At 40.9% G+C, this 27320-nt stretch overlaps 1 protein-coding gene across 9 annotated transcripts in view; it reads left to right on the top strand.

Annotated features, from left to right (window-relative positions):
- Positions 1-27320, top strand: part of LOC121959483 (disabled homolog 2-interacting protein-like) — a 198486-nt gene that overhangs the window by 114600 nt on the left and 56566 nt on the right. Inside the window, exon 1 of one of the 9 annotated variants that reach the window (XM_042508785.1) lies at positions 4361-4502. The exons of 7 other annotated variants lie outside the window; for them this stretch is intronic. Coding sequence is in view for 1 of the 2 variants with exons in the window: in XM_042508784.1 (XP_042364718.1) it covers positions 12724-12746 (23 nt within the window). In the remaining variant the exon portion in view is untranslated. Of the gene's footprint in view, positions 1-4360; positions 4503-12649; positions 12747-27320 lie in introns of those variants that run through there. One more of the 9 variants, XM_042508784.1, reaches the window with a different exon arrangement.

Genomic DNA, 27320 nt, shown 5'->3' with positions numbered 1-27320 from the left:
TTCAGTGTAGTACATTACCCGTTCGGCAGTATGCTAAATTGGTAGCCATAGTGGCTTCTAGATCTCGACCATAGCATCAGCCGTGTTCTCACAATTGAACCTCTTGAACTTTGTAACTATGAGCTTACAACTTCCATTTAAAGGCAGCATTGTCAGTGGAGAGTTTCCAGACTTCATACAACCCCATTTCCAAAAAAAGTTGTGACCCTATATCTAGTTAATTACGGTACAAAGATGAGAGATTTAATGTTCAAAATAATAAACTTAAGAGTTTAAAAATACACATTTTCTGAACTTGATGCCTGTCTTATATTAAGCAAAAATGGGAAAGAAATTCACTTTCAAAACTTCACCAATTAGTGTCCTCAGATTTCAACACTTACTGAGTGTTGTTAAAAGAAAATGTGATGTAACACAGTGTTAAACAGGCTCCTGTCCTAACTTTTTTGGAATGTGTTGCAGACATCAAATTGGGAATAAGTAGATTTTTACAAAATACAAAGCTATTCATCAGTTTTAACCCTGAACATCATGTCTTTGAACTGTATTCAATTAAATATAGTGCAAAACTTTCATTTAATTGTATGCACATTGAAAATATTAAAAAACAGTTGATCACCAAAAAAAAAAGGATTTGCAAATCATTGTATTCTATTTCTCTTTATGTTTTACACAGCGTCACAACTGTTTTGGAATTAGGGATGTACTTGACGACATCACAGATATGAGATTTAGCTCTCCAGTTTTGGGATTTAGGAAAGAGTTGTTAATGTTAACTAACATTTTTAGACTGTCTTGGATTGTAAGAATAACATATGATTTTTCAAAATGGCCTCAGGTTTTCTTAAACTTCTTCTGTGCAACAGTACAAACATCACATGCTTATACAGTAGATCAACTCACATTTAACTAACATTTAATATGGTTCCTGTTATTTATCATTCTTTTTATACATACCCATGTTTATGCTCTGTTTAAAAAAAAAATGTAATATTTATCTGGTATAGCTGGATCCGAATTAAACTCTGTGAAAACGAGAAGAGAGAGACTGGCATATGTGGTGTAACAGCAGCACCGCTCCGCTGGTGCAGTCTGACCTAGTTAGAAACAAACATTGAAGAAGCAAGGTGCCGAGCTGCCTGTTTACCTCTGCCTGCTCGTAGCTCCTCCTTTGAGCTCGAGGATGGGCTGCCACTAAAGTCAGAGGTACATTACGTTTCACAAGATGCTCTCCTGTCATTCCCATTTACATTTACAAGAGACGCATCGTAAAGTAACATTTTGCAACAAACTAGAATCAGTCCCAGTCTATTAGAGTGATTGCTGGAGTTTAGATTCCCACTGTTGAATTCTTAACCAATGGCTCTCATTGCACCGTATTGCAAGCTCACTACATGGAGAATTGTAAATATCGGGACAAACACTGTAGTGATGGAGAGATGAGACGGCACTGGCAAGACAGATCTCAGTATCCCTTTTAAAAAAAAGGCTATGTTCTTTGCGTGCTGTCATTGTTAGCTGGAGTATGTCTTGTATGTTTGGCTTTTCATTGTGCATTTACAAACCCTCTGAAATAGCTCCCTGCACTCAGACTGCACTCTTGTCCTTTCTGTCAAAAAAAAACAGTGTCTTTTTTTTCTTTTTTATATGACACATTCACAGGGTTTTGTGCACGTCATTGTTTGCACTTGCAGTTCTGCACAATTTTAAGAATTTTATTTTTCATGCAAAGGTTTGTTAAACTGATCATTTTACTCATGCAAACGCACACTGTGTTGTAATTCAGATGTGTGGCAAATAGTGATGTTTAATTATTAGAAGACTTTGGATCTGAGTTGAAGGCAGCAACTTCCTTATGAGGCATCAAACACATAGATAACAATATCTCAACCTGGGCTGCCTTTTGAAAGTCAGAGATTCAAATCATCAGTCAGAGTGCCCTCAGTCAACTATGATAGCTTCAAGTCCAGCAGTATTTTTTCATTGTTTTTGTGTGCACTGTACTTCTGGGGATGTTTTTGGTCCCCAGATTTTACTGCAGAGTGAGTGCTCCTTACCTTTACATTAGTCTTTGGTACAGGAAGCTGCGGACATGCAGGCAGGGGCGGAGAGGGGAAGAGACTATTTACTTATTTCTCATTATTTTGGGGTTATTTCTTCTTTCATTGCTCAGGGTCAAACAGAGAAAGACAGATACAGATAATAGTGTACTTACCAATAGTGTGCTTGCTCATCCTTAGTATCGATATTTACTCACAGTTACACTAGTTCAAGTAAACTTAACTGTGTTTTGCATGTGAGGCGTAAATTAAAACAAACACTAACACATTTTGTGTAAAAATAAGAAATAAACTAACCAAAGGAAGCCCTTTATAATGTAGGACAGCACATTATACATACTTATGTTTTTTAATATTTTAATACTATTGTTAATTTCTTTACTATTACTGTATTTATATTTTATGTTTTAACATACTTTGTGATGGTACTTATTTCTACCTGCTATAATTTTCTATGTTTGGCAGCAGAGGGACTGTAAAAAAACACAATTTCCCCCCAGGGGATCAATAAAGTATTTCTGATTCTGATCCTGAAGACCTATTATAATGTAATGTGATGCAATACAAAAACACAACAAACCAGGATTTCAAAATTTACCATAGAGTTTGATCAGCCTCTTGTCATTGCAGAAGAGTTGCACTGGTTTCCACCTGACGTTGCTCTCGCTGTTAGAACAAGTCATTAATCTATAATCCACAACATGCCATGCTGAGATTGAATTAAAATCAGCTTTTTGGTCTGTGCAAATGCTATTACAGCTAAGTAGTTTTTTTCAAGAAGTCTTCTGAGACAAGAATGTGTAGTCATTGTCACTGTGTTTATTTATGTACTGTATTAAGCTGTGTTCCACAAATACTTACTGTATGAATATTTGGGGATTTAAACAGCCTCAGTTATTACAATAAGAATTTAAACTCGCAGATTTTGACTGAAACGTAGCAAAACTAGAATCAGCTGTCACCAGATATGTGTAAGGCAGAACTATTTGTCAGCCTCAGGAGGAAACAGGTGGCCAGCAGCAAACTACTGCGATACTTTTCATAATTTAGTCTTTGAAAAGCTAACAATGTGCTGCTGCCTGTGACCTTTTGTTTTGAAAGGGTGTGAACTCAGAGCTCAGAATTTGTACCCTCCTCCACACCCTATTGTGTGGTCATCTGGTTTACACGTGCACTCGTGTGTTTGTGTGTGTCATGTGTCTGGGAAAATAAGGGGCTAAGGGTGATGTCATGTTTGATGACATCATTGCAGACGTGCAGGGAGTGCAGATTAGCGGCCCTGGCTCTTCTGAACCAGCTCTCCACAGCTGCCGCGCCTTATCGGTGTGTGTCCCGCCCCGGCCCTTTTATCCCCTTTTTGCCAGCTCTAGAAATAGCCTCAAACTCACCCCTATCTGCTCTGCCAGTCTACCAATCCCAGCTCAAATTGAGCATGGCAAAGCCCTCCCACCCACATTCCAGTCTCACTACTACCAACCCCTTTGGCTGGCCCCATCAGCCAAGTCACTTTGCCAAATCTGAGCTCCAGCCTCATATGTACAGTGTTTTTTCTGTCTGAGCCTCAGCGTGAGTCGTAGTCTCCCAGCTGAACCGAGTCCACGCTCAGGGCAGGTTGCCGGCACATGCAACCCCCCCTCCTGAGTCCCAAGCGGAGGCAGCAGCAGCAGCAGCAGCAGCAGCAGCAGTGGCTGACAGGGAGAGCAGCACACCTCGCACCAGAGTTGACAGGACAAAGAGCACACACACTCCCACTGGAGCCACACAAGAAGGCGGGGGAGGTAGGGCCAAGCTAGGCTGCGCCACACACACACACACACACACACACACACACACACACACCCACATACATGTGATCCAGCCCCCCCCGCACACCATATGCAGGCTCCTCCCTGCGCAAGGAGACAGAAATGGGAGGTGCAGTCAATCACTGACAGTGAAAGGGAGTGCTGGAGTTAGTAAGGAAGAGAGGCAACAGAGGAGAAAGAGGGGATCATCATCCCCAAACCAGAGTCAAGTGTCAGGGGGGTTGCTCCTTAAATTCATTCATGCTGAATGAAAGAGAGAAGAGAGTGCGTCCCATTTCAGAGACAACACAGGAAGTAGGGCATGCTCTGTGCAGGGTGAGTAAGAGAGGGTGGGAGAACGAAAGGAGGAGAGGGAGCAGCCGAGAGAGGGAGAGCATTGTAGCGCTCATTCTCCACCCCTTGTCTTAAAGCAGCAGCAGGAGGAAAGAGAGAACGAGTCGGGGAGAGAAGGAGGGAGAGAAGCACAAGTAAGGAAGAGGCGAGCAGCATCGGCAGCAGAGAGGGGGGAAAATGGAGCTTTGAAATCGCCTCTGCCTTTATCCATCCCTGCCTCTCTTCTGTTTTTTTCATCCCCTCTCTTGTTCTGGCTCAGTTTCTCCCTCGGCCTGATTGTTCTGTGGAATTCTGACAATGCCTGGTGAGTGTAACACTGCTTTTCACATGTCACTCGCCGTCCTTTGTGTGTCGGTTCATGCAGGGTGTTTTTTTTTAACGACTAGAAATGTGGACAAGGAGATGCTTCATTGAGACTGTTTACGCTCCTCTGCCTCTGTGTGCCGTCCAGCTGTGCTGCCCTCCTCTTTTCTTTGCTTCTCTCTGTCACTGACAATGCAAAGGAGCACACACACACGCACACACAGACACACACACACACTCTACTACATCCTGCGTACATTCAGGTTGCTCAGTCATTATTATATAATTGCTTTTAACTCCCTTAAGGGCTTCCATTCAGAGTGGTGCATTGGTTATATTTTATATATGACACCAGGGATGATGAAGCGGAGATGGGGATCGGATTGTGACCATAACCTACATGTAGCAACATCACACAAAGCTTGGCCTGTGTGACGGAGGGCAGCCAGCTAACACAAATCAGATGACTGGGCCACTCTGTGAGGTCAGACAGCTGATTTTTGGCTGGCGTTCTCTGCGCGAGTCATATGTTGGAGGCAATTAGCAGTTTGAAGAAGGAGAGGCGTGTGTCCCGAGGAGTTTGGGAGTCTCCGATAGCAACAGTGTTGAGACGTTGAAGTGGAAACGCTAATATTGGTGGTTAGTCATCATGTCGTCCAGGCCTCAGAGTTTATATTTCTGTATTAGTTTTAATGTAATTTTATAATTACAATTTAGTCACTCAGCACAAATTATCATGCAAGCCCTCAGATTTAAATACATTATACGGACTGTGATTTTTCCACAAACATCCGCGATCCAGTGGATGCACCGTATGCAGTTTTGGGCATAAACATACTACACAAGCTTCTTACATACATGAAATTAGTCAGCAACCACACATCAAGCATAATTAAGTTATTCCAGTTGGTTGCAAGTTAATGTGTCTCATTAAGGAGACATAAGAAACCGTCAGTAGCCGCCACATTACAGCGGAAGAGTTGTGCGGAACAGTTTTGTCTGGAGCAGCAGCCAAACATTTATTTTCCTCAGCTTCACGGGAGAGAGCCATCTTTGGTTTAGTAAACACATAAATGATAGTTTGATAGCTGTGTGGCTTGTTTACTGCAGTATGCAGATAGGTTTCACTGTGAGAGCTCAGCCGGTGGTCCTCTTGATTGTAGCCTGCTGTTGAGCCCTCCAGAATAAAAACCCAGCTCGACTCTTACACATGATGCTCCGAACATTTGTGTCAGTCTGTATTTGTATGCAGGAACAGTGTGATTCCTTTCTCTCTTTTTTTTTTGCCTCTCGCACCCTGGGGTACCGTATATGTTTACATGCATAAGCAAATGTTTCTGCACATATTTATGTATGGGCACATACTGTATGCAGATATGTATGCTGAGCATGTGTTTTGGCATTTTCCAACAGTCTGTTTTTTTTAGGTCAGAGCTAACCAGAAATCTAGACGAAGGATGTCACAGCAATAAATAGAGCTGTTAGTCATTATCAGAGCCTTTAACATGCAGTTGGACCAAGAGGGGGAGATTGTTAGAGTAGGATGGAGACAAACAGTGTGAAAAAAGGAAAGCTAATAAGATGACTGAAATTAAGACAAAGCATAAAAGGGCCTGCTGTTGTTAATTTCCCAATATGTTGTGCACTACTTTATTCTGGGTGACTAAACCTCTTATGCAATACTCATTTACCTTCCAGGACATTGCTCTTAATTCCTGCTTGGACTGAACTTATGTAATGTGCAAAGTCATGATGTATTATGATGTAAAATATCATGGACGCATCTATATTGCTGGGAAAGTCAAGGATCAATGCAGAGGTTAGCTTCGTACGGCATCTTTCCGCTACTTCCTTCCCATCTGTTTAATTACTCTGTCATAGATCATCTCTGCGATGTCCATTGATTTACTGAGAGCCAGTGAAGTGGAGCAGAGCATTTGATCAGACGCATGACAGGGAGGGAGGAGTGGGGTCAGTGCCACACCCATGGGCCAATCCACTGGGGGTCAATAGGTCTGAATTGCTGATAGTTTTCAGAGGGGGAGGGGGCAACCACCACGGTTTAGCACTTAATCAAAAACACTTAATCTTGACCACACATGTATGGACATACAAGCAAACACACGTGTTTGCTTAGGACTACTGTGCGAATGTTGTATTCCAAGAGTTATGTGATTTGAAGAAATTCTTCATTCGTAAAATTGTATTGAATTATGTTGAATTCATAAAGAAAACTTTGTTTTTCTCACATGCCTCCACAGTGAACGAACCCCAAAACAGGGTAAATTCCAGATAAATTAAAGTAATTGGGGTCCATCTCTAATAACAGCAAAACTATATCTGTTAACAAATGCTCACACAACTCGTGCAGTATTATTAAAGTCTCATTTATCCAGTCACATGCTGAGTACTTTGCATGTACGTGCATTTTTGGTGTACCAGACTCCATTGACAAAAACAGTAATTTTACATCTTTGAACACGGAAGAGCTACCACTCCCTCAATCGGTTTGTTTTATTTATTGTGTGACTTTGTTGAATCCGAACTAGTCCTATAAAACACTAATGTCACACAATACTTTCGTATTCTTATTTTAGTTTTGATATGGTTTTGCTGTTGTTAAATGTGAACGTCTAAATTTTCTGGTTTGGGATTTTTCGTTGAGCACTGAGGCTTAAAAGTTTGGGTTTTTTTGGTCATTTTTGGGGTGGTTAAGTATTCCTTTAATTAATCCTTTAATTAACTTGCCATTTTCTAATGTATTATCAATGCCCCCCTCCCATCAGTCACAAAGAGATTTTTTTAAATTTTGATAATTTAAAACACAGTTTTCACAGGACAGCAGTGATATGTAATTAAAATACCAGGGCGGAGTGGAAAAGTCCTGAAGTTAGTAGAAATTCCACAGAAGTTTTGGAAAAGTGGTTTAATTTTGTTGTGTGTAATACATATTTTACAGTAATCTTTTATGGATAACCATGCACATAATGCAGCATACTGGCAAATCAGTTTTCTGTAGCTGTTGATGTATCGTAATTCTAATATGTATCAATGTTTGACGTTTCGATTACCTTCTCCATTTTTTCCTTGGTTCCATCTCTCATTTCATGTATGCCAGCTCGATGAAATTATGTTTGAATAGAGTTTGAAATTGATATTTCAACAAAACACCAGGCAAGTGGGGCAAGGAAAAACTTTATTATGTTTCCATGTAAATTCATGGAAAAGTTTTGAAATTGAAATATAAAATAAGTATTTTTGCTGTCTTTTTACATCCTCCAAAGGTTTTATATTTGCAACAGAAATAGTTACGTTTCAATAAATAGTAGTTTCTTCTCATTAGACATGCCCCATACTTCCTGCTTTTTATTTATTTATTAGAGAAGGAGGTTTGAACTGACATCACATTTAAAATGCTTGATTTGAACCCACCAATTACATTCAAGTGCACAGGGTTAAAACATGTACAGAGGATTATGGACATTTCGACACACAAACACACAATGGGCTTATTTTGGTCCAAATGATCAATCTGAAAAGGATTTAGAGCATGAAAGGCAGAGAGAATGACAGGTTTCACATAAAGATGTCGTCATTTCTGAAGAGCTCGTATTCAGTGAGTTTAATGCTTTGAAATTTGTGACGCGCGTCGGCAAATTGGAGGTTAGAATATCGACTCCGATCTGGCTTGAATGAAAGATGGTTGAAGTAGGCTGTGTCAGAGGCATTCAGCAGCATTATTCTGGATCTCCTCGACCGTGCCTGGGAGAGGATGAGAGAGCAGCATATGCTCATGATGGAGCAGCGTTGTCAATAATTGAATCACTCATTCGCTCTCTCCTGCCCTGAAGGCTGTAGTGCAGAGTCAATAGGAACAACACGAGAGGAGAGCTTTCAAGCTGCAGTCCTACAGGTCTCGTTTTGTCCTTTCAGCCCTCATACAAAACTCTTTATCTCTGTCTATATATATTTTACATAAACAAACTCAGAGGAGAGCTGATGTCACTGCCCCGTCTCTGTTGCTTTAAAGTAAGCTGCTTTGTAAAAATGAAATGAAATGGAGGACAGGCTATAGAGGGATGAATAAAGGGATGGATCTCTAATGCCTTCATTGCTTACCATTTCCTCTCACTTCCTGTGCCTGCTTCTAGACAGAGAGACGCCGTCTTTGGATTAGGTAGATCTTTTAACTCTTTTGCCGCATGGCCAACAATGACCTCATACAACCAGATATATTAAAGGGAGAGACAAACTTTGAGTAACAGCAGAGGTGTCTAATTCAACTTGCAGCCCAGATTCAGTGGCATTAAAGGATAGTTTGGATTTTTGAAGTGGGGTTGTACAAGGTGCTTATCCATGTACAGTCTATCACCTAGATGGCAGTTGGTGTGCCCCTAGTCTTATACGATTTAGGACGTTTCTAGGATTTAGGGACAATTTGGCAGATTTTAGGACATTTCTAGAATTTTAAAAGTTTTCTAGGATTTTGGGACATTACTGTCTATAGCTAGGGCCTCTGTCAATGGGTGTGGTGGATCCTCCATTTTTTTTAATTAAAAAAAACCCTCTATTTTGATGCTGTTTTATGCACACTGTCACTAAAGTGCAAAAACAATTTGCAGTGTAAATCACTTTATTTTTATTGTGAGTTGCACAATAATTTTGGGGGCCACCCAGCACCCTACCGAGGGCCACTTTTGGCTCACAGGCCATAAGTTGAGTATCACTGCTGTAGGTAACACACTAACTATAGAAAAGTACCTCATACAACCTGCAGTCATATTGATATTCTCGATACTTGAGCGCTCTCACTGGAATGTTGATGTGAGCGCATTTTGCTTTTTTCTCCATCCTGTCAGTCTCTTCATCTTTTCCTTCCTCTCGCCTGCCCTCTATCAACACCTACTTGTCCAACACGTCTCACCCTCTCTCCATCCTCCACCCACCTCTCTGCGATGCAGACTTGTGGAAGCTTGCCTGGAATGGCCTGTATCCACCAATTATGTCTTTCGGCTTCCCTCCCCTCGCTCTCTTTACCTCTGCGCAGACAGGTGGTGCTCTTCTAAACAGGTTAGCGGTTAGCAAGAGAATAATAACATAACTCTCCTCTCGGGGCCTGCCTACAGACAGACAGAGAGTCCCATCTCTCCCACCTTCTTTCATGACCCCGTCCTGTTACTGTCTGCCGCTGTGCACTTTGCTCATGACCACGCGCATACCCACCCACATACTCCTTGGCACAATTTGACATGGAGTTTTTTCACAAAATCACATGAACTACAAATAGATTTTGTGTTTGTGTGTGTGCATGCACAAAAACCTCATGCACGTATACATGTAGAAGTTGTGCTGACACATGACTCACTGCGGAGTACAGAAGGCTATTGTAGCTTTTTCCTATGCATAATACAGATGTTAAGATAGATTTGTGCATTCCTCTGCTGCTACAGTGATTACAAACAAACTTCCCATAGATAGAATAGCCCCGCCTCATCCCGCATTATATTTGCAAGCAGTCACACTCCAAACAACCCTGTGAGGAATGATATTATCATGACCCAGACCAGAGGAATGAGGAAATCCCCCTAGTGTTTAGTCTCCAGGCTTTGCCTTGGCTTTGTAGTTAACCTTTACCCAGCCATTCTCCAGAACCGCAAAGGCACGCAGGTCTGTTTACTTGTGATAAGAGCAAGCAACTCAAATCCATAGCATCGGGGAGAACAAGTACATTAAACCTCCTCCAGTTTCACCTCCCCAAATGATACTTAAATTGTTTTGGAGCTGGAGAACCGGTCCATCTATAATAGGGTGCAAAGCCCTTTCTGCTGTAAAAGTTCACAATGAATTCTATTGTTGAAGTAGACAGCTGCGACTGGCTCCTGTAGAGTTTCACTTAAGTCTTTTTTACATAATGACGTCTATGTAATTTTGTGTTGGATGATTGAGCTGAAATATTCTCCTGTCGTTCAAAAAGCATTTTAATAAGTACAGAAAGTGGTTTGTGCCTAACTGGACCTGTTTCCATGTAATTATTTCACAGGCGATGACTGGCATTTCTGTGGCTCGGCTTGTTTTTGCTCAAACCTCAGTTTGATCCGAAGCGTCTCTTGACAGCTTGTCTTAGATGTGACATCAGTCTTCTCTCACTGGGTCTCCAGCTATGTGAAAACAACCATTCAATACATCTGGCAGTGTGTCTCCTCCTTAAACCGGCTGGCCTTATTTTCTCCCTCTTTCTCTCTTGCTCCCTCTTTCCTTTTTTCTGTGCCTTCCTCTCCCCTTTTTTTTCTTTTTTTCTCCCTTTTCCTGGAGTCCCTCTCTCCGGCCAAGGACCCAGCATTTTCCCACAGAGTATGCTGCTGAAGGCTGAGCCTTTGTTTCCTGCTACAGGGAAACACGGTGGGAGGAGGAGGCAGGCTGACTTCCTGGCTGCCAACTTGGGGTCTATGTCAGTGTGAGAAAAAGCAGGGGGGACAGATCTGATGATGACAGAAGAACTGTTTATCCTGGGGACTGACTTCAGCTAAAAAACTATAGATTTTGCTATTTTTTCCTCACACAGTAGCACCTAAATAACTTCATAGTGTATCAGGCTGTCAGCTCTTTCCCTTTTTCCCCTTTTTTTGGTTTAATTTATTGTTATTAAGAACGGAGACAGAAGGAGTCAGCACTGTCCATTATGGTACCTTAGATACATAGTGAGCATTTACTTTGGCAGTGTTTAAATTTAAGGTTATTATTATGCAAATACCAGAGGAGAACTATAGGCTAGATTAAAAACTATGAATAAAAAGTACAGTGATGTCAAAAGAGACACAAATAAATCTTTCATAAGGTTACTATAAATACATGTTTGAGCATTCAGTTGCTATAGGATAGATTCTGTAGGATAATTTATCGGTTTAAAGGGACAGTTCACCCCCAAATCAAAATGCATAAAATCCTCTTACCTGAAGTGCTATTTAGGAATCCAGATTGTATTGATGGAAGTTGCTGAGTGTTGGAGATATTGGCCGTAGAGATGTCTGACTTCTCTCCAGTGCGATAGAACTAGATGGCACTAGATGGGTTGTGGTGCGCAAAGCGCCAAAAAATACATTTGAAAAACTCAACAGCAATGTCTCTTTCCAGAAATCATAACCTGGTTACTTCAGATAATCCACAGAGCTTGTTGTGAGCAGTTTTGTGTAGAAACCATTTTCTTTCGACTGAACAACACCCACCAACTGTATCACTGTGTAGACAGAAGCGCCTACTGCTAGCTCACCTAGCACTTAGCTAAAATTACAGCTCAGCCAATGAAGATGTCGTAAATGTTTAAATGTTGCACTGTCTGTGAGCCTCTCTTCTACCGAACTACACCTGCCAACCATATCACCACGCAGATGGAACTGCGAGCTAACTTAGCACCATAGCTATGTAGCTAGAGAAGGACACCTTCAATGTTTACATCTCTTGCTGTTATGAGCACAACCCTCTCATTCATTAGTAGATGCACTCCTCCTCCTTAGCAGTGATTAAGTTTTTGGGTGTAGTTCGGTAGAAAGAAAATAGTTCCTACATGAAACTGCTTGCAACACGGATTATGCTGAGAAATTTGGTCATATTTTCTGAAAAGAGACATTGCTGTTGAGTTTTTCAAATGTATGTCTTGGGGCTTTGAGTATTAGAAGGCGAGTGCCTTGTAGTTCATTTATATTTTAGAAAAGGCAGACATCTCTATGGCTGACATCTCCAACAATCTGCAATCCACAGCAAAACAATCTACACTGAGAAATAGCACTGCAGGCCAGAGATAAAATATGTATTTTTGATTTTTGGGGTGAACTTTAAGCTTTAAGATTATAGTATTCTTTGAAAATAATGAATAGTATAGATAAACTGGAGCTGTATTGTATTTGAAACACTTAACTTTCATAGGTACATGGCATGAGTATCATATTTGTTGCTTCATCACAGTATAATGTTCCTCAGGACTGTGGAAAGGCTTGTCCCAAATAACAGCACTGTCTTTTTAAATGGGATGTGGAGAGGGGTGTGTTAGTAGCAACAGACATCCTTTGGGAGCGGTGTGGTGTAACTCAGAGGGCAGAGGCTCCAGCCACGTTCCCAGAGACTCAAAAATAGTCGGGAAAACACTGAGACCAGCCGCTGGTGAGGAATGCGACCCAAAGTGGAGTTGCACGTTTTGGGGATCCAGCTAGGAGAGGTTCTGCTGAGCCATGTTTCACATATTCAGTAGATCGTAAGTGTCATTTTGTTGCAATACTTTATTCATGTGTGTGCTTGTTGCTGTGGATGGTTACAGCGCTGCTACAAGCTGTGGTTTTTTGGAAACCTCTGTCTCTGCATCCACCCACGGTTCACACAGGGCTGTACATTGTGGCTTCATCTAACTATTTTCTGCTTCACAAATGCCAAAAAGGCCTTTCTGTATGAATTATAAATGTAAAGAAAGGTCAGGATAGTTAATTAAAAAAGAGAAAAAGTGCAGCACATCTGAATAGTTGGAGAGGAAAGGTGCTTAGGGGAAAAAAATGAGGACGCGTTTGGACTTGAACATGAAAACTATTCAGTGCCAGAGGCAGGTCTTGGCTTTTTAGTGCAAATAAGATCTCTGTATTGACAGTGCGCTTCACAATTTAGAGCCAATTATGTGCTGAAGCTACTTCACCTGTCTAAATCTTGTGTTGATAAAAATGCAACTCTAAAAACTGGTATAAAGTGGAAGAAAGTAGCGTTTGCAGAGATCATAGGCTAGATGTTGTTTTCCCCTCAGAGTTTTTGTGTGTATGTTGTGTGGGAAGAAAGTCTCTGCCCTCTTTTTCTGCTCGTGAACTTGAGTGTTGCGCTTGCTTCTTTGTCCAAAGCCACAGGGGCGTTTGAATATTCAGGTCAAGAAGTGAAAAACACACTTCCTCATATGCTTTATTCCTTTGCACATGGTGTTATCAGTTCCCTGAGCACTTAACAGTTATGCAAGAGATCAAGAGAAAAAGCTTTCTTGCTTGTTACTAATTTATATTTTCTTCAGTTCATGCTGAAAAACAGATTGAAAATAATGCCTTTTTATGTATGTGTTTTGGTCTGTTGTTGCCTCAGAAACACACATGAATAGATTGGTGTTGTGCACAGTGGAATCTGACAAATTGATCTTAAAATCATCTTGGAAACTGATTGCCTTGAAAAAGGAAAGTAAATATAATTATAAATCTCAATTTATGTTTACCTAATATTTACATTGTAAATTCACTTTAAATTTAGTTGCATGTACTTAATTTTGTGATGTTGTTCCAACTTAAAAATGACAATAGAAATTACCTTGTTCTTTCCAAGTAATAGCAACTTCAGTAAAACAAGTCTGACTTGTTTCCTCATGACAAAGAGGATTTTGCCAACGGTGAAGTTAAAGAGATGTGAGTTCTGTTTTCTTATCACATTTTAGAAAATGCCAACATGATTGACTAGTTTGCACTCTGCAGAATACAGATATAGCACAGTGATATTGGTTTGCTGAAGTTGCTAAAACTTAAAAACTTGATTTATTTAAACTTGTCATTTTTAAGCCGCAACAATTACTAAATCAAGTAAATATAACTACTCGTTAAGTAAACTGAAAAATTAGATGTAAAGTAAAGATAAATTTATATTAATATATATATTTACCTACATTTGTCATGGCAATCGGTTTTTAGATTTTTTTTAAAGTAAAATCTACTTGTCAGATTTTATAGTGTGTAAGCATATATACACAGGCTATTTACCACGAGCACAGATGCACACACTATTTCCATGACCTTGGCATGCCTCAAGTATTCTTACAGCTGAGTCATACCCTCTGATATGTGACTGTTTTGCTCCTTATAGTCTATTATTGTCGCTGTGGAGTTAATTGTGATTAAAGCGTACTTATTTTGCTGCAGTTGATGCAGTCAAATGACAAATCAATAATGGCTAATGAGGAATAACAAATGGGAAATGTTTAACTCGGAGTGTAAAGTGTGTATTTTTGTGTGTGTGTGTGTGTGTGTGTGCGCGCGCGCTCTCTATATAGTATAGGGTTACTAATGTGACATAACAAATAGTGGCATTTTATAGTGTAGCAGCTCACTGATTCATGTCAGGAAGTCATCTCTTCTTCTCTAGTAAAGTCAGGTTCTAATGTTGAAGGACATTGTCTGAAACCACTCTGACACCTCGCTGCCCTTCAGGGTTTAACATTTAGGATCGCTGCATGGCCCAGAGCCAGATGATAAGTCAGTTAATTGGGCAGACATTTGCTCAATTAGGCCAGCGTTTTCACTATCTCCTGTCTTATGGTGATAACTACATTATCTTTGCCTCCGCCTCCTCCTACCGCTGCCCCGCTCTCCTCTCTGCCGTGGTATTTTAGTGCAGAATTAATGAGAGTACCGAGCGGAAATGGTGGTCATAGGTAATTTGAATTACAAAGCGGAAAGTAAAAAAGATGTTTCTTTTTGTTGCGGTTTTCTTAGGGTTGAAGTAATGAATCAGCTCTGACCTGTCAAGGTTTTCTGTTGGCAAAGTGGACCGAGTTGGCTGCTTTTTAAAAGCACCTATAATTATCACAAACAGGAACCAGCCATCAGCTCGAACATATTTCTGCAAATCAGGCATCTGATTCACAGCTAATTAATTTCCTCACACTTTGGGTGAATGCAGAGATGTACTGCTGTGCTGCTTATACTTAAAGAAAAGGTTATGACAGCTAATTTTACATATAATCACAATAAAAAAATTCAAATTTTCAAACCAGCGTTCTTTTTTTTCCCTTGCTGGAACACATTTTATTTCATAGTATATGTTGTAATAAGCAAAAATCAATAGAGGATTATGTTGTATTGATTTTGGTTTATTTCTTTTTGTATGCTTATTAACTAATCAATTCCTGGCCCATGACTTCACTGAACCTTCTACTCAAATTATTGATAGTGAAATGAAAACATACATAAGACTGTTTTTCTTTTTTCTTAATACCTTGTCTAAGCAGTGATGGTGCATGTCCATGTCCCTGGTGTTCAGGTAAAAAATAGGGCTTGGCAATATGAAGGAAATCAAATATCATTATATTTTTGACCAAATACCTTATTATCAATATTTCAACGATATTATAGGGTTGACCAGAATCAGATCACATCAGTGGATGAGAGGAGCAGCTGCTGCAAGTGAATGCAAACTTTTAGACTCAGCAGAATGAAGGTTTAAGTTTCATTTTCAATGCAGCTGACGTTCTGCCGCTCCATTCTGCCCAGAATACCCTCTGCACTCCGAGAGTGTGGTGCGAATCAATAACCAAACAGTATGTATATCAACAGCACTTCTATTGAATTGTCCAGCTCCAAAAATAGAAAATCTCTTTTTTGGCGGCAGATGTTTTTGTGGGCTGCCACACAAAAAATGAATGTGTGGGACATCGTCCAATAAGATTCTTAATAAGTAATCATCAGTAACATAAAGACTTGTTGGTAAAGGTTAATAGTAGAATAATCTGATAAGTTCAGAAAACTGCATCACTTCACTATAATGCCACCTTTAAAACCAGGAAAGGATAATTATGGTATTACAAAATCAAAAATCTACGATGTTTTTATTTAAAGATATTGACATGATTCCTATATATTGTCCTGCCCTAGGGGAAAATAGAATATAAATATGTAGGCTGCTGATGTAGCGATCTAAGGGAAGAAAACTCTTAATCTTGCATTGTAATGATGAGTTATGTGAGTCAGAAAGAAAGAGGAATTATCATTTCTCTTGCTCAGTGAATCAACAAAACAGGGACTGGTTAAATGGAATATAGCTCAAAATCTTATCTTGACATGACACAAACAGCATTATATAGTATATCTTATATATGCTGTATTTGCTTAGTTAACACTGTATTGACATTTCAGTGAGGCTCTGAAGTACAACAGTTTATAATGGTAAAAGCATTTTCTAAAAGACATCGGGTGGGCTGCATAATCAGTCGCTATCATATTTACTCTTCTGCTCCATTTCTGGCAGCTTCTATCTTCATGTGTGCGTGAGTGTTGGTACTGCTTGGGGGATACATGTGTGTGAATGTGCGTGGGTGACTAGTCTCGGCGAGGGACATAAAGTCATGAGACAGTATTCCACTCGGCAAAAAAACAAACTGTGTGTATTCCAGTGCAGCCGTATTCAGTCATGATGGCTTTTTTCCCATAAATGAATGTTTAAATCAATATACCAATCATGCCACATCGGTGAGTTCCCGGAAGGCTATTAGTCATTAGAATGACGTTTGACCTTTGCCTTCTGACTATAGCTGCGACTTGAGGAGTTACTCATTAGTGCGACCTTTGACCTCATTATACACTCTCTGTCAGTGCAGTGTTTTGACTGTCCTATCTGGATTGCCTCACCGTGAATAGAGCCGTGGACAAATACCCACACCTTCCTTTCTGATTAACAGAGTCCATTGTACTGTAGAAGCTACATAATTTTCTCTAATGACCCCTTCACTCTTGACTCTTCAAACTGGGAGGAGAAATAGTACGAGAAGAAAGCGTACCCAATGTGTCACATCCTGCCGAGCTTGGCACAAATGAATTCTCTCATGAAGTCACCACAAGTGTTAAAAAAAAAAAGCCCTCACAGATCATCTCAGGTAATTGGCATGCTGTGCTCTGCAGCTGCTGGTGCGATCTCCTCCGTCCAGTGGTTGTATTCGCGGCCAGCTGTTCTGTTCTCTTTCACTCAGCACATGACCTCAGCGCCAAACCCCAGCCGGGGCCGCTCCAGAGCAGCTCCGTATTGGTCTCCTGCAGTGAGTGTCCTAGCAGATGTTACACTGAATTACCTCCCAGCCTAGCAGGGACTCTCCGCTCTCACTGTAATCAAGCTGTGTGTGAGTGTGTTACAGCCTGGCTCAGTGGCTGCGTTAGCTCTCCCAACAGTTGTTCTCCAACCACCTGATCTCAGTTAGCAGCCAACCTTTCCCACAACGTAGTGTGTCTGCCAGTGCTCTGAGTCAGGCATCCCCTCAGACTCCCAAAACAGACTCCTGGAGGAGCTGATCGTTTAGGAGATACTAAACACTAAAGCTAACTCCCTCCTTTTCCTGTGTGTGTGTGTGTGTGTGTGTGTGTATGTGTTTGTGAGCCTAGTGTGTGCGTGTTGTCTCATTCTTGCCTTTAAAAGCTCCCTTCCTCCCTGTAAATGAAAGGCCGTCTTTGTCCTTCTATACTCTTAGCTAATGTGTGCTCCCATCTATGGCTCGAACTATTTTTCATCACAAAAGTGGTCACACCGTAGCTTCAGTTTTTATTCCCTCTTGTTTAGCGCAGCAATGCCTGGGGCAGCATCTCTCTCTCTCCTCTTCCCAGCATAATCTCTCTTTTGTCTTGCGTGCATTAGACCGCTGGCTCTGTAAGAGCCCAACGAGCCGACGCCGTCAACCAGCACAGGTGCTGCAAAGCACTAATGCACTGGATATGGACCAACACGGACTTGACTGTGCCCACTCATCTATGTAACCCATCTGTTTAAACGCACATTTTTGTGTTTTTCCTCTTTCACTGTCTTTGTTATCGCTTTCACGGCTGTACGACGCAGCCAATCAGGACTCACAGTGGTCACGGATGGATGAGCAGAAAGGGGGTTTTTGATTCAGTGTCTAAATATGATGTGTGGAAATTGTCCTCAGGGGGTTATTGGAAAAGGGAATTATAGTGGGGCTGTCAAATTATGCCCACCATAAACTACATGACTTTGAAAAGACCTTTGAAAGGCCTTAAAAAAAACCTGAAGTCTTATACCCTCTCAATTCTAAAGACAAAGTGGGAGTTTAGTCACAATTTATTATATTTGGCAAAGACAAGGGATCTAACAGTATCACTTCTTATCTGCATTTCCACCAAAAACGTTCAATATAGTATCTTTGGAACAAAAAAGAGCCCGTACTTCAACCCTAGATCTGTTGTGGGTGTGATTTCTGTCCAGCTTTCACTTTATTTCCCTGATGCAGAAAGAAGCCTGCACCTCATGTATTGTCCAATAAACAGGGTTGGACACCGATATTTCTAGAACAAAAGAGAGGCTGGAGTGAGTTTGTGCATTGAGTCCTCCTCAGGCAACAGCAGGGGTTACTGCTGGAGGATTAGAATATATGCAGTTCACACAGCCAGGTTGAAATTAATATTTATTTTTTTAAATGATCAAAGAGCCAATCATTTCAAAAGAGACAATTCAAAAACTGAATGATCAAAGTTGTCATACTAAAATTTAAGGTGTGTTGATGGATTAACATTGTCGACTCATGCATTGACTAACAGTACAAGTAAACATTCTACCTTAAAAGTTGCAGGCAGTCGGCTCGGTGAATTAAATCATTTTTGTCTGCGTGTGCTTGCTAAAGGCTGCAAACATCCTTAACCGTGTTTGCAAACAAACTTTAATTTCGTCCACTCCTCTTGCTCGTAGTTATCTTTCCTTTTTGGGCGGGATAACATCACAGGGCTGTGAGATGAACCGTGTCAGTAGGTGGATCAGATACACAAACAAACACAAAGACTATTGTCCACTCAAATCCACCAGTGTCCACTGCAGAACTGAGACTCGCTCACACTCTTGCGCCTCCTTGAAGTTTACTGTCTACCCAGTTAGCTGCTTCTCTTTTGGTGCTTAACGTCGTTGGACTTAAGTATTTGCGTGAGCCAAGACTAAAAACTTTTGATGATACTCAACATATGACTTTGTCAGCACGTCAAGACAAGAAAACGAATGACTTAAGACAGCTTGCACTAAGTTATATGACCATCTTACACCAAATGATCGGGATCACAAAGACGCAACAGCTGAGGTCAAACTTGTGAATTTATTCCCAATTTTTTCTGCATGAGAGAAATCGTTTGAAAAGTAATTTGGTGCGAGGCTGCTGGAACTCCAGCTCGCTTCACTCACTCACAACCATACCCACAGTCTTCATCTCCAGAGATCATTCTTTCTGCGCAGTGTGTCCAACTTCGACAGTGAATGAGGTTTGCTCTGTTGACTGGATATCTCGCCTCCCTGATTGGTGTTTGGGCCCCGAAGCCTGCCGCCACATGTCAGTGGTTCGGCTCACACATTCAGCGTTCTGCACCAGCAGCATCTGACAGGATCCCCCTCGTCTCTTTCCCTTGTCTCCTCTTCAAAACTCTTCTTTCTGTCTCTCACTGAGGGCCAGACGTTTGCTTTCTTGTCTATATTCTCCTGCCACCCATTGCACAACTGTTCACTCCGATGCAGACAACAATCGACAGATGGCGGGTTGATGCACGATAAACATACATTTTCACAGGTTGACATAAAACACAAATGCCATTGTACTGCTGAATAACATGAGGAACAGAGACATGAATCGGCAAAACATTCTGACACAGACTGCGGTAAGATCTTAACTTCCTCTCTTGGCTGACGGTGCCTCATTATTCCCGCCAAGCACTGAGAAAGACTCGCCACATCTGCTCAGATCAAATGAGCGATCAGACCCGTGACAGAGTGTTCTGCAGTGTGACAGACACGTAGTTGTTTCATCAGAGCCTGTGGTCCTTTCCACTGAGTCAGCGCCAGAGCAGTGGGAATAATGGACACTTTATTTTGCGAAGCTTGATGCATGAATAATGGCTTATTTGTCCGGTTGCCTGTCTCTGCAGTGCATGTGTTTCATAATCAAGCTTGAACAATAAGTGTGCGATTGTGTGCACAGCAGTACGTGTTTCGATGTTAACTGTGATGTTTTCCGCTTTGATGTTAGAGTTCGGGGTCCAGGTGCTTGCGGAGTGGTCGGTTTCGCTGAGCTTTTTTGGATTTTAGCCTCATCTATATGCCAAGCCAGCTGTGAGGCTTGAATTTTGAGACTCTGCAGGGATATAAATATGATGAAAACTCTGTATTGCCACCTCACCTCAAGTACACAATTACAACCCACTTGTCTAACCGCTGTGTTCAGCTCTTACCAAACCATCTCATCAGTTGGCAAGTTCATGTCCAAAAGGCTTTATCAGTTATACCCTATCTGTCTGTGTTCATGTTACTGTTATTGTACCATTCTCTGGTTTCATAACAGTTGTGTAACAGTTCACAAAATTTCAAAACTCAACACTGTGGTGTCACAGTACGGTACATTTTCCATAGAGCAAAAAAGTAAAATGCCAAAGGGATTTCCTTGATTTAAAAAAAAAAGTTTTACATTTTTATGTGATTCCATTTTTTTATTTAGATGAACTTCATGAAGTGTAATGACTTTAAATAATGATGGCGCTTTACCTGAGTGACCCTTCTTCTGGGGCGTCTTCATTACAGCATAGAAAACACACACAGCCCCTTATAAAACATAAAATATAGAATTGTAGTCACAAACAAATATAAACAAAACAGTCTTTTTTTTTTAATGTCAGAAAAATGTCCTTGTGTTTTTAATTTTTAAATGTATGGAAACTAACATAATTCAGCTTTTTATTATTGTTTTTTGTACAAAGCAGGAATTTCAGTCTGGCTGAAATAAGCTCACTGAGGAATGTCATAATGGGATCTGAATATATTGTTTCATGTAAAAAATCAGGCTCGCAGCTATAAATGTACCTATCACTGCGGTGATGGCTTAAGCCCTGTCTGAATCAGTGAGGAAATACTTCCTAAATGTTGCAAGGAAAATTCTAGCTTGTAGTTTATTTTGCTCCTCGTTTTCATCTAGTTTCACCTATTGACTCACTTGGGTGATGTTGGGGTAAATGAGCTGACATGTTTGAAGTATTCCCACTCGTCATGTAACCTGCTGTCATGTTGCAGATGCAACGTACTGTTGTTTTTTTTTTTTTTATCTAGACTCTCTCGCCATCACGCTCTTTCACAACCAAACCAAAGTGGCTCCAAGCGCGAGACCTGTGGGTTATCAGAAGTTCTGTCTCTGGTCTGAAAACGGCATTTCTAACCATCTTGCAATGAGATAACTAAGTGTACTGAAGTAGAGTGTTTTGGTTTGATGTTGGGAGGGGTAGATAGCACGTTGCATGTTGTATCATCTGTGCTTCCTTGTTGAGCGTAATGGCAATGAGAAACTTATATTAAACATAATTTAACCTGTAACCTGTAAAATTACTCAAACCAAATTATTGATTATTAGATTAGTTGGCGACTCATTTAATAGTTAACAACTGGTCATTTTTGCAGCTCTAAACAAGCTCTAAACAAACTGGGGCTATTTATTTACTGCATTTTCGTGCTCAAACCACTCAGTAAACCCTTATTTCCTGTTTGGAGGCATCTACATTCAGTAAAATATGCTACTCCTCTCATTTTGACAGGTTTTATATCACATTAAAAGCATCTTAAGTATTAAAGCTCCACAGAGCTAAATATTGTCAAACATTTTGAGTGCAACATTTTATCCCCCTTTATGTCTTTGCCTGGCTCTACTTTTTTCCATGCATGCCTACTTGCACACAGGTCTTGTGTGTGTTTGGTAGAGAGCATTATTAACAAGTGAATGCTGTGCCAGTCTGCAAGTGGAAAGCATATTGATTGTTGTAAATGCTGGTCTAACAGCAAAGCAAAATGCTGTGTAAACACTGTGCAGGGCGGTAACCGAGGAAAACGCTGTTAGCAAAGAGACAGGCTGCTTAACTCGAGCATTAGCTGGAGGCCTCTCCTGAGAAACCTATTTGTTGTTTCAGGTTATGTCAGAAGCTTTGGCCATTAGGGTCATTTTGCTTGTTGGTTATTACAATAATGTGAGTGGAAACACATCATAAAGAGGGTATTATTGCCTGTGTGAGGATTACCGCCAGTTCACGTGCACTCTACCGTGCTGTTGTTGTTGCACATGTGATTGTAGGAACCCGGCAGGATGTGGACTTTGAAAGCACTGTTATTTGGAGCTGCGGTACATTAATTGAGCCTATCTTAAGCTCTCAGTACAAACATAGTCCCCTGTGGTCCAGACAGGTAGCCAGCCAGTCAGTGTGTTAGAAGTCTAAGTGCTCTGACGCCTGTATGGGCAGCAGGTTTTAGACTATATCAGATCCCAGACAGGCTATCAGATGAACTCTTTTTACAGGATGCAGAGACAAAGCGCACTGGGTGCAGCCCAGACACACTCAGAATCCATTACTCGGTCTACCCTCCCCTGAACTTACTCCTAACTGAGTTTCTATTGAACCTTAGCTTGGCACAGTGCGTCTGTATGTCACTGCTTTCATGGGCGTACACAGTTTTAGAAATACAGAGGTGCAAAAACTGAGCTTGCTAGGGAATTTTGGGACACGGTAATGTAAAATAAATGGTGTTTACATAGAACTATAAACACAACAAAACACTACATGTAGTTACAGCAAATGATTGGGATCATGCCACGCACAGGGCACACTGGCATGTGACAGGAGGAGCAAACATTTGCTACCTTCCCGTGTGTGTGTGTTTGGGAGCAAGGGCAACACCTTTTTTTAAAGTTTCTCCAGCCGAGTGTTGGACCTCCATATCATCAGGTGGACTTCTCCTCTAATTAGTTAATTGAATTTGTCAGTCACAAAACATTTTATTACAGAATTAGAATTTATGTTTGATTTTGACCATCATCTCAAGAGCAGTTTTTAGGCCTGTCGACAGAGCACATGAGGAAATCTGTGTCTGCTGCATCTCTGTTCTCTTTTTTTTTTTTTTTTTTTTCAAAATCACCAACCTGAATTGACTGACATATTGCCCTTTGAATTGGATCAGGTCTGTTTTTGTTTGTGTTGAACAACACAAGGACATAATATTAATCCTATTTTGGGCACGCTGGTCCAGACCTGCTCTTCCTCTCCTTCACCTTTTCTCTTTCTCTCAGTCCTCATCTCGTCCTGTATCTCTTCCTCTCCCAATGCGTTGATTGACTAAGTCTTTTCATTTTCATTTGTCTCAGGGAAGAAAGTAAACACAGGGTCAATTAATATTTAAATGTAAATGCCACCCTCCTCTGCTGGGATAATCTTGCAATGAAGATGAAAATATATAGGGGTGAAGGGGAAACTGATTAGCCGACATCATGATGGATGGCCACTGTTAAATGTAGCCGACCACACAGGAGCTGATGTCTTGGGATAAATGAACTACAAGCAGTCCACTAGTAACATCAGCTGCCTGCCTGCTTTCCTCAGCTGGTGGCATTATCAGAGAACCAATAAAGATTTAGTAGTCAACAACATGCACTTCACCACCCACACACAAACACGCAAGAAATGATGGTGATCAGGAAGCCAAGTTATCTTGGCGTATACAATATCTTATTTTAATGCAATTATTTCATGATTTTGATGACATATACCTCCGAAAAAAATACCTCAGTGGTGATCTTAGTGGTGGGTGACAGTGCTTGCAGGATTTGGTGTCATGCAATTGCATAAATATCTAAATAGATGTTCCAGTGATACAAATCTTAATGCAACAGGTGATTGGGCAACATTCACTGATGCTCAAGAAAAAAAGGACGGACAAAAGAGATGTTGCAGCACATGGCAAATGTTTCACTGGTCATTCATTCTCATTTCAGACTTAACATTATAGTGTCTTATATCTAAACTTGGCCATAAAAGCCTGAGGGTAAAGGCCTGGAAAATTAAAATTTTTCTAGAGGAAAGTTTACACACATGGCTGAGGTGGAAAAGTTGGCATATCCAAAAAGGAAAGGCAGACAGAAATGCTTTATTTTTTTGTCCTTTTGCACTACGCTTTGATGTTGTGGTAGTGGCTTCTGCTTTCCCTGTGCTGCCATTTGCTTTTTCCTGCAGCGTCACTGGTTTGAGTGTAGACAGGGGCCTCATTTCCACCAAGCAGTCTGGTTCAGTTTGTTACACATTTTACAACAATTATTTTTGAGTTTCCATTATCAAAAGTTGTGGATGGTACCAACAGAACTGATCCACTCCATCCCCCTTTTCTGTCGACCCTCCATTGAGGTAACTTGCACACTGATCTGATACTAAAAAGGGAGCTCAAAACACTGAGGTCAGCTGATTGGTCAAGAGAAAATCAACTCTCTGCTTGACAATGACTCAATGACACAACGACTCAGTGCACAAACCACAACCCCGTTCCATGGACGATCAGGGAAGTGCAGAGAGAATACTGTGAGATCTGGAAGAGCAATGACACGACTTTTACCATCTGGTAACAAATACCCGACATAAAAACATCATCATATTCATCAAAACCTTATCAAACCCATAGTCACTAAACAATTAGGACCTGAAACCTGAAAATTAGCAACAAAAAGGAAAAAGCACAAACATTTAGAATACTACTTTAACATCATTTTAATTATGTTATAATAGCCATTTTTTTTCCGTACATATTTTTCCATAGCTTTTTTTTTTAATGATTTTATAAATCTACTAATTTCTTGCAGTTTGTAGAAAATTTCTTACCAAGTTGTTCATTGCCCATTTCCCCATATTTTTGAAAGAAATCGTACCAATTTTCTCAAAGTTCAAAGGTTTAAAAACATGTGAAAGGTATCTGAAAGCAGCACAAGAAAAGTAATGTTGCTCCTGGTTTCAAAGGCTTAACATTGCAATCATAGTGTATCGTGACTAAAGTATCGTCATCATAATGTGTGGTGGGGCCTTTAGTGATTCCCACACCTACCAGTTATGCATCTAAACAAAAGGTATGATAGAAAAGTATGAGCAGCGCTCTTTGCAACATGTAATTCTGACAATGTCGTCGCAAAGACTCTTCTTTATGGCCTGACCTTTTCAATAATTTATTTTACTACAGGGCTTTGTAAAGTTCTGTCTGTGCGTAGGAGCCACTGGAATTTCCTCCAGTCTGGTGAATCTCCTGCATAGTATATGAAACACTCAGGTGGCCTAGATGAAGCCCAGAGGACTAAGAGGGTTAGATTGATTGGCGGCCAAGAGAGGAGACGGGAGATAAACACAGCTAGAGAGATAAACAGAACAGTGGAAGGAGAAGAGAGTGGGATGGAAAGATGTGTACAAGAGAGTGGAAGAATCATCTGAATATAAACTAACCCCCCCCACTTCAGGTAAACACTGAACGAGAAAAAGACAGGACAGGAGAGGAACGGAGGCAGAGCAATGGGGGATTATCAAGGACAAAGAAGGACGTTTTCCGAGAATAGACGATGTTGTTGAGGGGGAAGGGAACCAAAAAGGAGACGAGGACGTGGAGCCCTGCTTTTAATACCTGCTGTTATTTGCAGAGGCTGACATGAGCAGTGTGTCAAACTGATATAGAAGTTATGAGCAGCTTTCACACGGCAGACAGTCTTTCATTGTCATTATTACAAAGTGGCCGACAATAGGCTGTAAATTACAGTACAGTTTAATCCAGTGGCATCCAGATGACAGTCAGCATTATTATTCATCAATTCCTACTTTCACAGTCTCCCACCATTTCCACTGACACTAATGTGCTAATATGATATGCTGAGAGAAAAAGAAAACCATAACAGCTGAATAAAATGTATTCCTTTTTGAAGATGCATGCCTCTCTCTGCAGCAATTTGTCTTTGCAACATGCACAATATTACTCCAGAGTGTGTTTGCTTTTGGCGAGCTGCACCGGCTGCATGTTCCAGTCCCAATTTCACAGGAAAAAAAAAATGCTCCATATTAGTGTGTAATGTGTATGTGCATGCTACCAATTCATTTAAATCATGACGTTTGTTGCGTTGCCAGTTTTTTTTCCCCCCCTTTCAGTTTATGAGTCATCGAAACATCATTATGCAGTTTTTTTCGGTACTGTGGACACAAGTTTCCATCCCTTCCTGTCTCTAACGGCACATCCCACTAGAAAAACCCCTGTTTCCCCTCCTCTCTGCTCACTTGACTCGCTCTCTGTTCTGCCCAGTACCCAGTCAGCCAATCCCGAAGCAGAGCTAGGTGCAAACATACTTCCTCTGCAGCGATGCTTTGGAAACCTTAAACTGCATATGCAAAGCTATCCCCAAGGTGTGAGCATGTGTATTTTTTCCTTTATTTCTGACGATAGAAATGTGCCTCTGTGTATTTGTGTGTGTGTGTGTGTGTGTGTGTGTGTGTGTGCGCGTGAGCGAGTGAGTGAGTGAGTGAGTGAGTGTGAGTGTGAGTGTGAGTGTGTGTGTGTGTGTGTGTGTGTGTGTGTGTGTGAGGAGGAGGAGATGATAAAAAGGAGAGAGTGTCCAGATCATTATCCACTTCACACTGGACAGTGGATTTGACAGCAAAGCTGGATGGCTGTACAAAGGGCTGCACGCGGTTGCTAATCTGTCATTACAGCTGCTGCATTTTCCCTGGAATGCTCTTTTATTCTGTTTTGAGTCCACAGAAGACACATACACACACACACACACATACAGGCCCACTCACATACATGGGATTAGCGTGTAAGCCATCCATAGAGGGCACTGTTAACAGAATGTTGTCACTCATTACACGAGCAGTTGACCCTCCGCCGTCCTCGTCCTGCAAGTGTCAGGGGCTAATGTTTGTGCCTGTCGCTCCTTACATCCCTCACTAGCATATTTAGCTCTTTATCCTCTTATCACTGTGAGCCTGACTGGAACATAGGGAAGCCTGTGGTTAATAAAAATGCAAGAGCACCAAAAACTTGTGTTAGGACTAGGCAATATGGAGTAACTCAAATATGATGTTTTTGACCAAATACCTAAAAATCGATATTGTAGGCTTGTTACACATTTCTTTTTTTGATAAATAATCATCAGTAATGTGGATATAATGACTAAGTAGATAAAGCAAATAATAGAACAGCTAGAAGAGTCTGCTAAGTTCAGAAAATTACATCACTCTACAGT

The sequence above is a fragment of the Plectropomus leopardus genome, chromosome 20 (genome assembly GCF_008729295.1).
Source record: "Plectropomus leopardus isolate mb chromosome 20, YSFRI_Pleo_2.0, whole genome shotgun sequence".
NCBI classification, from domain to species: Eukaryota; Metazoa; Chordata; class Actinopteri; order Perciformes; family Serranidae; genus Plectropomus; species Plectropomus leopardus.
This window is presented reverse-complemented; position numbering and strand designations above follow the sequence as displayed.